We start from the raw sequence: 15,833 nt of genomic DNA, 5'->3' as shown, positions 1-15,833 counted from the left end.
AATAGATGGTAGCTTGGTTTTTTATTTTGGCAACTTTTAAATATAACTTTTTAAAAAAATCATGAAAATTAAAAAGTAATTTGCAATATAAAAGAATCAGGCCACGAGGCATACATAATTTTTTTTTCTCAAAATAACAATTTTGCAAATGTTTACATATATTTTTAAAATTTTTAAAAATATATCTTAGATTGGATCCGAATATATTCTTACAATGTAGGCAATCTTCTAGCCAAAATTGTAATTTTGGTGGGAAAATTAAATATTTAAAAAAATATTATAAAAAAAAGGATCATCAATCCCTCTTCTTCATTTTCTTCTTCTGCTCAAGAACCAAGAACTGGTATATTATATTTTTAACTTCCCTCTTTTCTTTGTTTTTGGTTTTTAACTTCTAATTTCTTATTCTGATTATTATATAATAATATTATTAATCTTGTTGATTAAAAAGATCATTCTAACCCTTTATCAACAAAAGTTTTTTTTTCTTTTTTTTGAAATTATAGACAAGTTATGAGTTCTATTTTTTATTGAAAAAATGAAATACCATATACATTATTAGATGCATGATTAGTTAATTTTTAATTTCGGATTGATTCGGGACTATAATAATATTCACCTAAAAGTAATCTCACCTAGAGTCAAAATAACATGAATAAGACACTTGATTAAAGACAACAATGCATGATGATGTTGTTTTTTCAATGAATTGTGGTTTATCCGCCTTTAAAAAAAATGAATAATGATACAGACAGTAATTAAAACAAGTACATATGAAGAGAAGCTACACTTACAAATTCAAATAGATATTACAACTTGCAGTAGTGTTATTAAATCCTCTCATTAATTAACTTTTCATATGTATATCTACAGAGACGGACTGCATTGAATTAACGGAGGCATGGCTAGATGTTTTAGTGCTAGTGTTGTTGCTACTGCAAATACATCATCATCATCAATGGATTTGGATGACATGAAAAAGTCTCTTGAATGCATGAAAACTGATGAAATACTTGAACTAATAGAAAGGGCCATTAACATTGCTGCATCTGATCATCCAAAAGAGTTATTGCAACAAAGAGACATAATAGTTGAATTGCTTCTCAACTCATAGATCAAAGCTTCTCACAATACTCATGATGAGTATGTAGTTATATTCATATGTTTCTCATGTTATATATTTATATATATGCACATATATGTATGAGTTCCTAATTGCATTGAATTGGATTACAAGCATGAAAAGGATAATCAATGTTGCAGATAATTTATGTGGTGATTTTCCTCCAATTGATGAAGCAGAGAACTTCCTCGCTGAAGTTGTATTGCTTGATCATGTTAAGGCGCTAATTTTAATATTTTTGTTTATTTATTCAGCTTTTAATTATTAAAATTTTGACTTAAGAAATTTTTTTATGTGGTGTAGCTTTTTGATGAAATCAGTGATCTTGATGGTGATATTGAAGACAATAATCACAAGCCTATGAATCAAAATAAACAGAAGATTTGTACTTAAAGGAAGGAGGACTCTACTTCCCCTTGCAGTTCATTCACTGATGATAATTCAGAGAGATGCTCAAAACTTCATCAAAATAATGAAATAAATTCAAAACCAAAACTTTTAGAGTCATGCAAAGTTACCAGCTCAAATTTAGCAATACAGAGTCAGAATCAACAAAAGGTAGTGATTCCATTAACTAAATTATCACACTTGATAGAAAAAGAATTACTATTTCATTCATTGAATGTTGTAAATTAAAAAGTGAACAAATAAGTACTTCTAATGGGGACTCTGTTCAAAAGGTAGTAATATTAAAGTTGAAACTAAAACCAATGTTTCACTGAAGATTTGTAGTAGAACTAATACTTTGAATAACTTGGATTTTATTGGATTGTTTGGCTTCTCTTGATGATGTATCTCTCCAAGAAAAACTAGAGAATTCCAAGAGGAAACTAATTGAAAGACAACAACAAGAAGGAGTGTTTCTATGTTTATGCATCCATATATATATATATATATATATATATATATATTATTTAGTATTCTAATAATCCAAAACTATATAAATCTCTTTAAATCTTTTAATTTTAAATTTCTTTTTTGTAAATATCTCCTGGAAAAGAAGAGGAGAAAAATTTCGTTGATTGAACCACATGTTCTTTCGAAACAAGAACAACAAATTAGAAAATAGAGTTTATTTAAACCAAATAGAAAATTTGGAGTCATGATCAAATTCTAGTAAGAAGAAATTAAAGAAACATTGAAAGACACATGGTATTGTTATGCATTATTTTACATTGAGAAATCATTTTCCTATTTTTAAGTGTACAAACAGTAAATTTAGGTGAATTTATAAATATATATAGTGTTATGATTATAATAGACAAAATTGTCAAAGCATGCTGAGTAAATTTAGGTGAATTTTCTGATGCTATTTCCTTGATGATTGTTGCTTCTGTAATCAATACCACATTATTTTTCTTCTTCTTTTTTTTAAAAAAATATTTATTTTTAACAATAATAAATTAATTACTTAAATAATTACCTTGACTATATGCAGGTGAATGTGCTTTTGAGGGCCTTTGATAGAATTGATTAGAAGTCTCTTAGTCTAGGAAAATGACATTTGTTGATTTTAATTTCTTTCTTGAGTTGATCATTGATTTTACTTTATTTTTGGTTCCTTCACACAATTTTAGAGCCCACAGTCTTTACTATATAGCAATCTAGATGCTTAGCGAATGTTGTTGTGAATAAAGACTTAGTTTGACCATGTGTGTGAAAGCTAGTGTTTAAAGGGAGGAAAGAGCTACCATCCTTATAGTCTAAAAACTGCTCTAAGGTAAATAGACACTATGCTTGAAGAATGTGTTCTTGATGATTTACATGAAGTGAGGGCAACCTTAAGAGTTGTGTGAAAGCTATTCTTCTAAGGGCAGAAAGAACTGGCAACCTTATTGGGTGAAAGTCGCTCTTATAATCGGATAATATGCATTAAAAGTGTGTTTTTAATGATAAAAGAGAGAAAGGTCTACCTCAAGGGATGTGTGAAAGCTACTTTTCTATGGGCAGAAAGAGCTACCTTTTTTGATGTGTGAAAGCTACTCCTGAGTAATTCGATAGTATGCAGCCTCAATGTGTACTTGTTGTTTTTCCCAAGAGAAAGGGCTACTTGAGGGGATGTGTGAAAGCTATCGACCTCATTGTGAAATCTATCTCATTGTCTAACAAGTTTTTTGTTTGCATAACTTGATTGGAGTTAAAGGAAAGTGAAGTAGGAAGGACTAAACACATACACATGGGAGGAACCATAAATAGGAGTGAAACTTATTCTTTTATTAGGATTACATATTTTAGTTGACATTTTGAAAATTTTCTTTGACTATTGAGACTCCCAATTTTTTGAGGTCCATTAAAGAAATAAACATGAACTCTAAAAGAAGTGTCATGGAGCTGAAGTTATGTAAGTATTCTCCTTGTTACATTTCTCTATTTTTTTCCGCAAATTTCCTGCTAGACGAGGAATTTATTTTTGATTTTCTTAAAGTTCTATCAGTTTTTTTTAAAGAAGAAATTTATTTCTACTGTAAATTCATTATTGTGCTATCTTCGATGCAATTAACCAGGAAGAATCAGATGTCATTACAGTTTGATGGCATGTGCATCAATAGTGAAAAGTTGTTGACTTACAAGGATTGCTGAAAGAGGATATGTTGATTGGCTGCATTTTTTTTTTTTTGAAAAATTCACTGATTTTTTCTTAAACCCTTGTAGATTCTCATAGTACAGCAAATATATGTTGATGGGGAGCATACCTTGGAAAATTTATTTGCAAAAGAGGCTTGTAATGATATTCATCTTGCTTTATCAACTATGAATGCTATGTATATATATTCTTCATATCTTTATTCAAAATACAAATACCAGTCAAATCATCAACAATCCATCAAAAGTTTGTGATTTAATTTTTGATTGATCATCAGTATTAATCATTTGGTTTCCTTGACTGAGAGTTAAATATCCAATTTAGATCTTTATGGTGATGTACTTTATTCTGGATGACTTGGGATTTTAACTAGATTTTATTCATGTGTTTGTGGTGGTTTGATTTTTATAATTAATCAATTGGTTAGATCATGGGAATTTTGAAAATTCTTCCCCACTCATCATATTAATGTTTTAATCACAACATGTTTGATGTATCATCATTCAATTGATACATTCATTTCTTGTAATGATAGTTTATGGCTAGCAGATGATAGTATGCATATATAACACACTAAATTTTTTTTTTTTTTGTCTCTCTATATGCTCTATTATTTTGCAAATGATAATAGTATACATCTATTTTTTTTTTGTGCTATATATTTCAGAATTTGGGTGTTGTTTGAAATTAGTAACTTTTGAATGGTTGTTAGTGTGAGATGAGTGAACAATTATTTATATTAATTTGAAGACATTTTATTTTATTTTGTTTGAATTAATTGAAAAATAATTGATTATTAACATTTGAATTTTTTTGTTTTATTTTTGATTTACTGATAGAGCTTTTACTCCATTGATTATTTTTTAATTAACATTTTTAGTCCTTTGGATTTGTAATGAAATGATCATCTAAATGTTGTGATCACTTAATCTCCACCTTTGGTTTACCAACCACAAATCCCAACGTCTATATAATAGTTGATCAGGATGCTAGAAGTTTCATTGCGGAGATGATGATCAGTGGTTAGAGCCCGGAATGGTGCTTTGCAGGCTTGGTGATGATCAATTAGTTCCATTGAGGTGATCATCAGTGTTTTGTAGATTTGAGTTTTTTAATATATTTGGCCATGGGGATTTATTTGGGGATTTATTGAGTTAATGTTTGAGGGAGAGATTGCATGTGATGTCTACACATGGTTCTGAGTCATTCCCCCTTTTTTTTTAATGTCTTTTTAGATGTTTTCTTTTATTTTTTCCTCCCTGATGTTGTATTTTAGATAATATAATTTGTGAATATGTATTTATAATTATATATATATATATATGAGTGTGTGCTTCACTTTTTATTGAAATATATATATTATATATACCTTTTGAACTGCCTTTATTTTTCAGTTTTCCATTGCCCATTGTTCTATTTTGTTACTCCATAAGCTCATAACGGCCTGTGTTTGCATCCTAAGAGATATCATTTTTTGTGTATGCTTAGTTGGTCATCATTTCACCAATTTGTTTTCTTAACTATGGTATATCAAATATTGGAACTAATTCTATTATCTTATAATTTGCTTCCAGTTTCTCTAAATACATAATTAGAATATAATGTTGGTGTATTTCTCTCTTTTTATGCTTCTGTCTTGATTTTTGACATGCCCCCAAACTACGTGTAAACCGCAAGTGCACGGGTGTCGAAATAATAATTACCCCGGTGAGTGGGTAGTCGAATCCATAGGGAACGAAAGTATTAGTATTAACCACTTCTCAGTTATCTGGTCGGAATCAATGGATGTGATGAAATGAGCAAATTTCAAGAGAAGATAATAAGCAAGCAAACGGGCAAGATATAAAGTAAAGGAGATCTAAATCAATGAAGATGAGGTACTCAGGTAATGCTCCCCCTAGGATCTAACATAAAGCTCAAGATTCTCTAAATGCTTCCAAACCGAGTCCAATGAGTCGAGGTAATTCAAGAACAACCGGCCCTTGCCTCCAAGCCACCGGTACTAGTCCCCTATAAGGTCCCGGTGGAGAAATCGCTCAATCTCAACACCTCACACCCCATATGACTGCAACGAGCTCTAGGGATACCTAAGAGTGAAACCAATTCCTAAAGATAGATCCAACCATATTTCTCGGTGAAGGATCTCTAACCCTCTACAAGGCCCTGGCATAGAGTCTAGGGAATACGTTGATCGAAAACACTCAATCGGAAGGGAAAGGGAACACTCCACTATCTCATGACTCACCCTATCAACCCTTTTTAACCTTGAAGTTCTAACTCCAATGGAGACCTCTCTCTCATTAAAGTCACAAATCAAGCATAATAAATCAATCGCAAAGATCAATAACACATGCAAACAATGGAATCACAAGGTTAAAACTCAAATCAACTCGGATTTAATAGAATCATAAAGCAAATCAATACAAAAGAATAAATCCTAGGGTTCACATGCCCAAATACATACTAGGGTTTAGCCCTCCATGTGGCAAGTTACAAAACAATGAGTAATACAATGAAAATCAACAAAAACCATAGAGAAAAACCCCCTTGAATTCGTGATGATGGCCTTGATGGGTCGCTCAACGTCTTCAAGAATCCTCCTCCGAACCTAGGTTGCTGAAGGCCTCCTCTATGCTATGACGGAGAGAAGATCGATCAAAGTTGGTGATGAATGTCATCCAATATCGCCAAAGACCTCCTCTAAAACCCTAGCCACCTTGCCTTCTAAGTGCTCGCCAAAAGCCCCGCAAAAAGTCTCCAAAGAATAGGGCAAATGGCCTATTTATAGTCTGAAACCACGCCTGTCACGTGCCCCCATGCGCCCATATGGATTTTTCACGCGCCCGCATTAGCTGTAGGAATTTCCACGGGGGGGTGTCAACAGTAATTTTGCTACAATACTGCTACATTAAATTATGACGTTGTTTCGCTACAGTATTTTTCACAAACGTAGTCCAAACACTCTTCTCTTGAGGCCACATGGCTAGGGACACATCTATGTGGTAGATCTTGCAACGCATCTTTGAAAGATCTTGCAATCTTCACAAAGAGAAGGAACATGAAGATGTGACTGCCTTTGTGCCCTTCCAACTAGTAAATTGACTTGAATCTCCTTGGAATTAGGCACACATCTCCACATTCATGAACTCCTCTCGTGTCTTGGTCTTTGAATTGAACAAGAATTCCCAACATTGTGTCTTTATAGCCTATCTTTGCTTCTTTTTTACTATTCAAGGCATTCACAACCTAATTGCACAAAAGAACACCAAATACATAATATGAGACATAAATCATAGTAAAAATGATGCTCAATGCATGTAAAACATATATAAAAATATGTCTACTCAACCACTTATCAATTCTGATCAAGGATATAGTTCTGAACTGTCTGATTTTTTATTTGATATGTTCCCTGTCATCTTTGCAATTTTAAGTTTGAGAACATGTCTATATTATAGAATTCCTTTTGTTTTAGGGTAATTTTCTACTGTGCGTACCTAAGTATGTACTTATTTCACTTTGAGCACCTTATTTCGATTTGTATCAATTTGAGCACTGCAATTTGATTTCCTTACAACGGGAGGGCACTGAGATGATTCCGGTGAAGGCTTGCTGATGTGTCCACCGGAATACAGCCGTGGATTTTATTTTTCCGTGTCGGATGAAGATGTGGCATTACCAGCTGGATGACTTATCCGAGTGCCGGCCCTTGTTGCCACGGAGGATGCCACATCAGCCTCTTCTCTCTCACTCTCCTCCTTTCCCGTTCCTTGCCCGTTAGGTTTGCCCTAGAGAAAGCCAGCCGTTCCCCTCCCCCTATGCCGTTTTGCCCCTTCCCCTTGCTTTGCTCGCCAGCCATCCGTCGGGGTCGTCATCTTTGCCTTAGAGAACGCCAGCCATCCTAACGCCAGTCACACGCTTTGCCTCCTCGTTTTGCCCCCTCCAGAGGCTTGGAGCAGAGGCCCCGAGAACACAAACCAGTCCTCAAGCATATAATAGCCTCCATTTGCGCCTAGTGACTGCATGATGGACGTCGATTGGGCGATAAGGCCCCCGGAATTAGGATCTCCAACTTATCGTAAGTACATTGCCAATTTGTCATGAAATTAGAATTTTATATCAATTTTAGCATCAGTGGTGCTTGTGTAAATTCCTTTGAGTACATTGATGATTTGCATTCAGCATCTGCAATAGATGTAATTCTAATGCTAAAGTGGCAACTTTTATAATGCTTAACTGACAACTTTTATAATTTAATAAGGTGTACTTTTTTCAGACTACATGTCTGTCTTTAAATATAGATATTGAAGAGTGGTCCCTAGGTGAGTTCTTATTTCAATAAGGAATTAAAATAAATGGACATTGAGGAGTGGTCCTGGGTGACTACTTAATATATGATCGCATAGACTGGAACCTAACTCGTAATCAATGTGCAAAGGTTGGATTATCATTCTATTCTAATATGTTTTCTACTTTTGTTAATAATTCAGTACAAAGAATTATACTTTACTTTTGTTACACTATATGTTTGTTAATAATTCAGTACAAAGAGTTATAAGAAAGAGAATTTTAGAAGGTCATAGTATGTTTAGGAAATGTCTATGCAATACGATTAGGTAAACTAATAGTAAGTATACTTAAATGAGCTTACTTAATATGCTTCTATGCAAACTTCATATTATTCGCTAATGAGTATTCAATTGTCATTGTGATGCAATTTAATTTAACTAAGGATTCTGTTTATGTTTGTTTTTTTCTATAATAGGAAGAAATGTAATTGCAACTCATGTTTAAGCATGTTGCCATGCGGTGATACAGAACTCATATTGGATATAGTTTAACTATATAAATCTAAACATTTTGTGTCTCATGTAATCTCATCAGGCACCTTTAATTTGCAGCTACCATTTTCCCGTATTATTTATCCCTATCATTGCAGTGGTCTTAGCAGAATAGAAGAATGTAGACTACAAGCACATATTCCTCTTTATATTTTCTCGAAAATCTAATTTGTGGTCCAATGGCAAGCTTATAATGCTGATGTTCTGCAAATTTCGGATGAGTTCCTTATTTTCATAAGTTTATTGGTTATGATATGCAATTTCTGGCTTTCAGCTGTGAGGATATTATCTACTTTTTTTTGCAACAAAAAATATGACAGCATCTCTTGTTTGTTTGTTATCGGCTTTTAGTACAATATGATTAGTTAGCTTCTTTTGTTTTCCATGTCTAGCTAATTATGGTTGGGAAAATTATATTTCAGCCCCTGGCAGTGATTACTTCACAATAAAATTGTCTTATACAAGTGATGATGTGCATAAGTGGGAAAGCAGGGAGCTTGCCGGCTATATTGACTACTGCTGCATTGATAAGATGTCTAGATTAGAACTGTTGAGCATGGCCAAGGAGTTGGATTTGCAAGAAGAAGGTTGCACATTTTGGTGGTTGAGATTCAATGGTAATGGCTTGAGCTTGGCAGAAATAAAAAATGATGCAGATGCCTTGGAGATGGCCTCAAATGTTTCCCGAAATAGGCTGATGAGTATATATGCCAAGGTATGCAGCATAAGTACAAGCAATGATGCTGATAAACCATTTGCTGAAGATAATGTTAACCTGCAAGATGCTTCTCTTGGGAATAATGCCAAGGAACAGGTTGAAGTTGAAAATGTTGATATGCAAAATGATTCTGCTGGGAATGATGATGAGGAATAGGACATAAATGAGAATGTTGATATGCAAGATGTTTCTCCTGAACACCAAGGGAAAAATGATGAAGGGAGTGAGTTATATGACTCAGACTATAGCTTTGACAGTGAGGAAGAAGACATAAATGAGGGCAGTGATGATGCCATTGGGCTTGATATGGTTAGACATTCAAGAAATGAAGGAATAGGAGTAGGAGGTGATGTTCATGAAGAAGAAGAAGAACCTAACTCTGACTATGGAGAATCTGACTCATGTTTGCACTCAACTTCTTCAACAGATGATGAAGATGCAGGTCCAAGCAAACCAAAATACCCAGAGTTCCAAGAAGAAATTGATATGAAGGATCCCCATTTCGCAGTTGGAATGAAGTTCAGCAGCTTTAAACAATTTAAGGAGGCTGTTAGGAACTACGGAATAAAGCATAGGTATGTTATGAATTTTAGACCCAGTAATAGGAAAAGATGCAAGGCAATTTGCAAGAAAGGTTGTCTTTTCTACTTGTGGGCAGCTCCCATGATCAAAGATAAGGACACAATTCAAATAAAATCTGGGATTCTCAAGCATGAGTGCAGTAGAGATCATAATGTAAGGCATGTAAGTGCAAAATGGATTGCTTAGACCTACATGACTCAATTTAGGGCAGATCCTGGTTGGTCTCTGGCAGGCATTATTCAGGCTGTCAAGCAAAATCAGGAGGTTGAGATTACTAGACTAAAAGCTTGGAGGGCAAAATCACTTGCTCTAAGGTACTACTATATTTACTTCATATTAATGCTTATGTTAGTGCATGTTATAATTTACTGCTGATTATTTGACACCATTTCATTTTGTCCTGCAAATAGCATGTTAGCTGGTGATGAACATGAGCAGATGAAGAGCTTGTATGACTACAGGCTTGAGCTTATGAGGACACACCCACGGTCTACTTTCAAATTCAAATGTTGTGAAGGTGTTTTTGAAGGGATGTATGTCTGCTTGTCTCCATTGAAGGCAAGATTTCTAGAAGGATGCAGACCAGTAATTTCAGTAGATGGTTGCTGGTTGAAGGGTTTGTTTGGAGGGCAACTACTTTTCAAATTTGTGGGGATAGATGCAAATGATTGTATCTATCCCATTGCATAAGCGATGGTGGATAGGGAGAACAATTATAATCGGAGATGGTTCTTGAGTTGCTAGTCAGTCGATTTGGACATCAACAATGTACCAACTTTGGGCTTTCATGAGTGATCGGCAGAAGGTTTGTTCTCATAACACTTCCTCTTCAATTAATTTTATATAGGTGTTAAAATATAAGCTTTAACTGATCCATGTTGTTTTCCTTTTCTTTGTTTTTTGTTGTCTTCTTGTTTGTCCTTGTGTATTGTATAATATATGGGAAATAAATATCATTATAGGGCCTAATACCTGCATTGCAAGACCTATTCCCCAATAGTGAACACAGATATTGTGTTAGGCATATACACACTAACTTCAAAAATAATTACAAAGGAAAAGCTCTAAAAGATCAACTATGGAAATGTGCGAGGGCCACTTACAAACCTGCATTTAATAAAGAAATGGAACTTTTGAAGGCAATGTCCCTCGGAGCTTATGGGTTCCTAGAAAAATAGCACTTTCTGAGCATTGGTCTAGGGCACACTTTAGACCTATTTTTTTAAATGTGACATGCTCTTGAATAACCTCTCGTGAATGTTTTTAATAGTGTAATACTTGGAGCAAGGAGCAAAGGGATAATGACATTGAATGAAATTATTAGAACAAAGTTGATGTGCAAGATTCAAAAGAAAAGAGATGCTATGCAGAAATGTGGCAGTGAGTATTGTCCTAGAATAATGAAAAAACTAGAAAAGGCAAAGGCATTTAGCTTTACTTATAGCACAACCTGGTCAGGAGGTGCACAATACCAAGTCCTAGGCAATGAGGGCCAATTTGTGGTGGACAGAATAGAAAAAACTTGCTCTTGTAGAAAGTGGCAACTAACTGGAGTGCCATGTGCTCATGCAATCTCTGCATTATATTACAACCAGGACAAGCCTGAAAATTATATAGATGAATGTTACAAGGTGTCCACATTTCTAGCAATCTATAGCCACATTCTATATCCCACACAGGATAGGAGTTGTTGGCCTAGTAGTACCCATAGCCCTATGATCCCACCTCCACCTGTAAACAACAAAAGAGGGAAGAAAACAATGTTGAGGAGGAGAGAGCCAAATGAGGAGGCTAGATACACCAAAGGAAAGGTCAGCATGAAGGGCAGGAAGATCACTTGCAGCATATGTGGTGCTGCCGGCCATAACAAAAGATTCCATGGAATTGAGGTACCTTTGCAGCTTAATTTATGAATTGATTGAAATAAATTTTTATTTAGTACTAAGCCATGATTTGTAACCATGCATATATATATATATATATATGATAGGCCAGGTTGCAAAATGAACCAGGACAGCCAAGTGATGCAGCAACTAATGATATGGAACAATCTGAGGTGATTTCCTTTTCCCCTTCTGCTTATGTGATTTTCATGTATTTGGGTATAAGAATTAACCATCCAGTAATATAATTGCAATGATTTCAACAGGACAATGCCAATAATCCTATGGATGCAATTGATCCACAGGTTTTGGAGGAACATTTCCAGTTAGTATGTTTGGAGTCATTTCCTTTTTTTTTTAACATTGTTATGGTTGATTTGTTTTCCTTGACATTGTCAAGTTAATAACTTCATTCAAACAGAAATGAATAACCAACCTAGTGAAACTCAACAAATTCAAGTGACAACCATATCACAGGTAATGTAATATTACTGCAAAAAAATTACAACATTAGATAGGTGATCTGTTTCCAAAATTGCAGGTTATTGATCACAGCAACCTGCTCTCCAGAATTTACCAATTGAAACTGAAAGGAGGCCAATGAAGAGCAAAATTGAGACTAGAGGAGGAAAGAAAAATAACACAGTTGTAGGTGCTAAGCAACATGATGTAACAAATCCTGTGGAACCTACAACCAACAGAGAATCAAGCAAGAAGGCTCCTACAACCTCAAGAGCTCCTGTGTTGAGACCCAGAATGAAGAACAAAAACATGGAAGCTAAGACTCAAGCGGGACCTCCAATGAAAAAGAAAAAAGAATGGGTTCCTCCTGGTATTGGAAAGTTTGCACCAGCTGCAGGAAATACTAGCTGAAGAGCAGTCTCATAATCTTATTAGCTTGTTTTGACATATTAGTGGCATTTTGACAATGTAAACCTACTAATAGATGTGCTTAGTTTCTATTGACAGGCTACTGCTATTCTGATATTGTAAACATATATATTTTTGTCTCCAAGAATACTTTACATAATATGAATGAAAACTGCAAATTTTGATCCCAATATTTTTATATTGAGTTCTCAGGGTCATTTGTTCATTAGGAAAATGCTTATCGTTATAAATGGTAATTGTTAAAAAGATGCAGGAAATACAAACTTGGTATTGATATAAATGGCTTGAATATCATGTTGAATTCATTGATATTTAAACAACTGCTGACTCAATTCAGCTAATACAGATTATGATAAGATAACACATTAGTTAAATTGAAATTCAAACATTATCAAAGTTTCTGCTGTATCATCCATCCAATTAACACAAAATTAAATTTCATTAATAGCAACAAAAAAAATTATTACAAATAATTTCGAAAGAAAATAACCTGTAGTTTCTATACAAAAATAACAGTGAAGATGAAGCAACTAATTCACTGCATGAATTTCTATACAAAAATGATCTAAATATAATGTACTCAAATCATAAATTCAAGTAACATTGTAACTATCTAAAGTCCTCCAAAATCTTGAAGAGTTCGGAAGAGGATTTCATCTGGTATATGGTGGACGGCTGGTTAGTTCGCATTTTCCAAGCCTCTAGAGGGGGCAAAACGAGGAGGCAAAGCGTGTGACTGGCGTTAGGATGGCTGGCGTTCTCTAAGGCAAAGATGACGACCCCGACGGATGGCTGGCGAGCAAAGCAAGGGGAAGGGGCAAAACGGCATAGGGGGAGGGGAACAGCTAGCTTTCTCTAGGGCAAACCTAACGGGCAAGGAACGGGAAAGGAGGAGAGTGAGAGAGAAGAGGCTGATGTGGCATCCTCCGTGGCAACAAGGGCCGCCACTCGGATAAGTCATCCAGCTGGTAATGCCACATCTTCATCCGACACGGAAAAATAAAATCCACGGCTGCATTCTGGTGGACACATCAGCAAACCTTCACCGGAATCATCTCAGTGCCCTCCCGTTGTAGGGAAATCAAATTGCAGTGCTCAAATTGATACAAATCGAAATAAGGTGCTCCAAGTGAAATAAGTACATACTTAGGTACGCACAGAAGAAAATTACCCTTTGTTTTAACTAGATTATTATACATGTAGCAATGTGTTTCATACTAAGTAGCCTTTCAAGAAATTAAAACATCAAGCATATTTCACCTGCCAAAGTGATTGGGTGATACAGGTGAGTGAATGCTATTTTAATATTTGTTTAATGTCAGAAATTTATATTGACAGTCTTTTTTCAGTTTACCTTGTAGCATATGTGTTTTGAAGTTGCTTTTTGGTTTCATGATATAGTTTCTCCACCATAGGGCTTCTTCTAATTTGATGAGAAAATTTTACTTTCATGAATGTAAATAATTCAAAAAACAATATTTTGGAGCAAGTACCATTATCCCTTTTCCCTTGTAGGAACACAAACCATGCTAATTAGCTTTAATTAAGCAGACTTCTATTTTCTCTTGAAGCATATATTGTATAAACTCTATCATTGTAATCAACAAGTTTATTTCATTTCCATCTCAATATATCCAAATCTATAAGATACAAAAGGATTATAGCACAAGCATATTAATATTACTCTTCTCGCTACTTTCAACATTGAAAATGCTAAAAAGAGGGTCAATTAACCTATTTTAATTTTCCATTACATTGGCATGTGATCAGCTTCTGTTGAATTGAAGAAAAGATTGTGGTGGACATTGTTGTTATTAGTCTTTTTTTGGGATACAGACTTTTCTACAATCATCAAACACACACCCAAAGAAATAGAGATATTGAACATTCTTAGTTTATTTATTTATTTATTTATTTTGTGGCCAGTTTATGTGATATATGATAGAAAATGTATTTTTTTGCCCACGGGCATCTGCAAGAGCAGCTCTACCTCTTTATTCTTCTCTTGGATTAGGCAGACTCTGTCATAGCGCTAATGTCATTTCAAAAAAGTTTCCTACTTATGGTGTGAGGAAGCCATTTTTAGCATGCCAAGAAAGTTCCAACAGCCATAGAAGGAACTCAGATTTCTCAAGGCAAAACAAAGGCATCTCTAAAGGCAGGTTAATTACAAGGTTTAGACAATTCTTAGAACGGTGAAGTTAGTGATGTACTATCCTCCAAAAACGAGCCACTAATTTCTCTTTCTAGCAACCAAAGGTATCAAGCTACTGCTACTCCAGGTAAAAGTGAGAGGGAGATTGTTGAGCCCTTTAGAAAAATCCAAGCACAGTTACATGAACTAGCATCCATCAAGGAAGAAAAGAGAATTGATGTGACACAGAAATGTCAAAGTGAGAGAGGGAATGTGGATTCCCTTCTCAAGTTATTAAGGAAGCACTCAGCTGATCTGGACAGAAAGACTTCTGAAGAAGATGATCAAAATGACTTGCTAGACAGAAGAAATCAATTTGAGGATGAGCTAGTTTCAAACTTCTTTGATGCTAATAATATCAACAAAGAAGTTAATGCGTCAGAACCTGCTCCAAACCCCAGGCCAACTTCAAATTTCAAGCAGAGATCTCCTATTCCAAGGGTGAAATTTCAACTAGTATTTGTAGCAGATGAAGACATCAACTCGGAATGACTTGATCAAGGGTTTTAATGGTTCTGATTCATTCAAGACAGGATTCTAGATTGGGGGATTACAGTAGATGAACAGTGAAAGGATGATTGTTGATACTGCAGGTTCTGATTTAAAGATTGGCTGATTTACGGGTCTGATTTCCTTCAAGTATGTTTGGAATAATTATTTTATTTTACATCATTCATGTTAACAACACATTGGTTTGTTTCAAGTTGGCCAGTCAAGCACAAGTATAATTTGCAAAAAAAAAAATATGAATAATGCCATAGTTATAAGTTTAGTCCAGATCCAAATCAAGATTTCTTAAAATAAACTATTATTAACTTTATAAATAAACATAATATGTTAAATATTTTTTGCAGTATTTGATTACGGACTTTGGAGATATATGGTAAATATATTACTGCTTGTAACATAGAGATGTATGACATAGTTAAATATTTAGAAACTCTGCTACATGAGAAGTGACAATTTGTAACCTTTTTTCCCCTGCATCCATGTTGTAGGTAGTTGCAGCAGATCAAG

The 15,833-nt window shown here is 34.6% G+C and overlaps 1 protein-coding gene across 1 annotated transcript; it reads left to right on the top strand.

Annotated features, from left to right (window-relative positions):
- Positions 1 to 13,410: 13,410 nt before the first annotated feature.
- On the top strand, positions 13,411 to 15,308 carry LOC120277757 (SAP-like protein BP-73). Its single transcript, XM_039284601.1, has 2 exons — positions 13,411 to 13,518; positions 14,814 to 15,308. Exons 1-2 carry the CDS (start codon positions 13,411 to 13,413, stop codon positions 15,306 to 15,308), a joined length of 603 nt encoding a protein of 200 aa, XP_039140535.1.
- The last annotated feature ends 525 nt before the right edge of the window (positions 15,309 to 15,833 follow it).

The sequence above is a fragment of the Dioscorea cayenensis genome, chromosome 15 (assembly GCF_009730915.1).
Source record: "Dioscorea cayenensis subsp. rotundata cultivar TDr96_F1 chromosome 15, TDr96_F1_v2_PseudoChromosome.rev07_lg8_w22 25.fasta, whole genome shotgun sequence".
In the NCBI taxonomy this organism is placed as follows: Eukaryota; Viridiplantae; Streptophyta; class Magnoliopsida; order Dioscoreales; family Dioscoreaceae; genus Dioscorea; species Dioscorea cayenensis.
The sequence above is the reverse complement of the archived record's forward strand: the minus strand, read 5'-3'. Positions and strand labels throughout refer to the sequence as shown.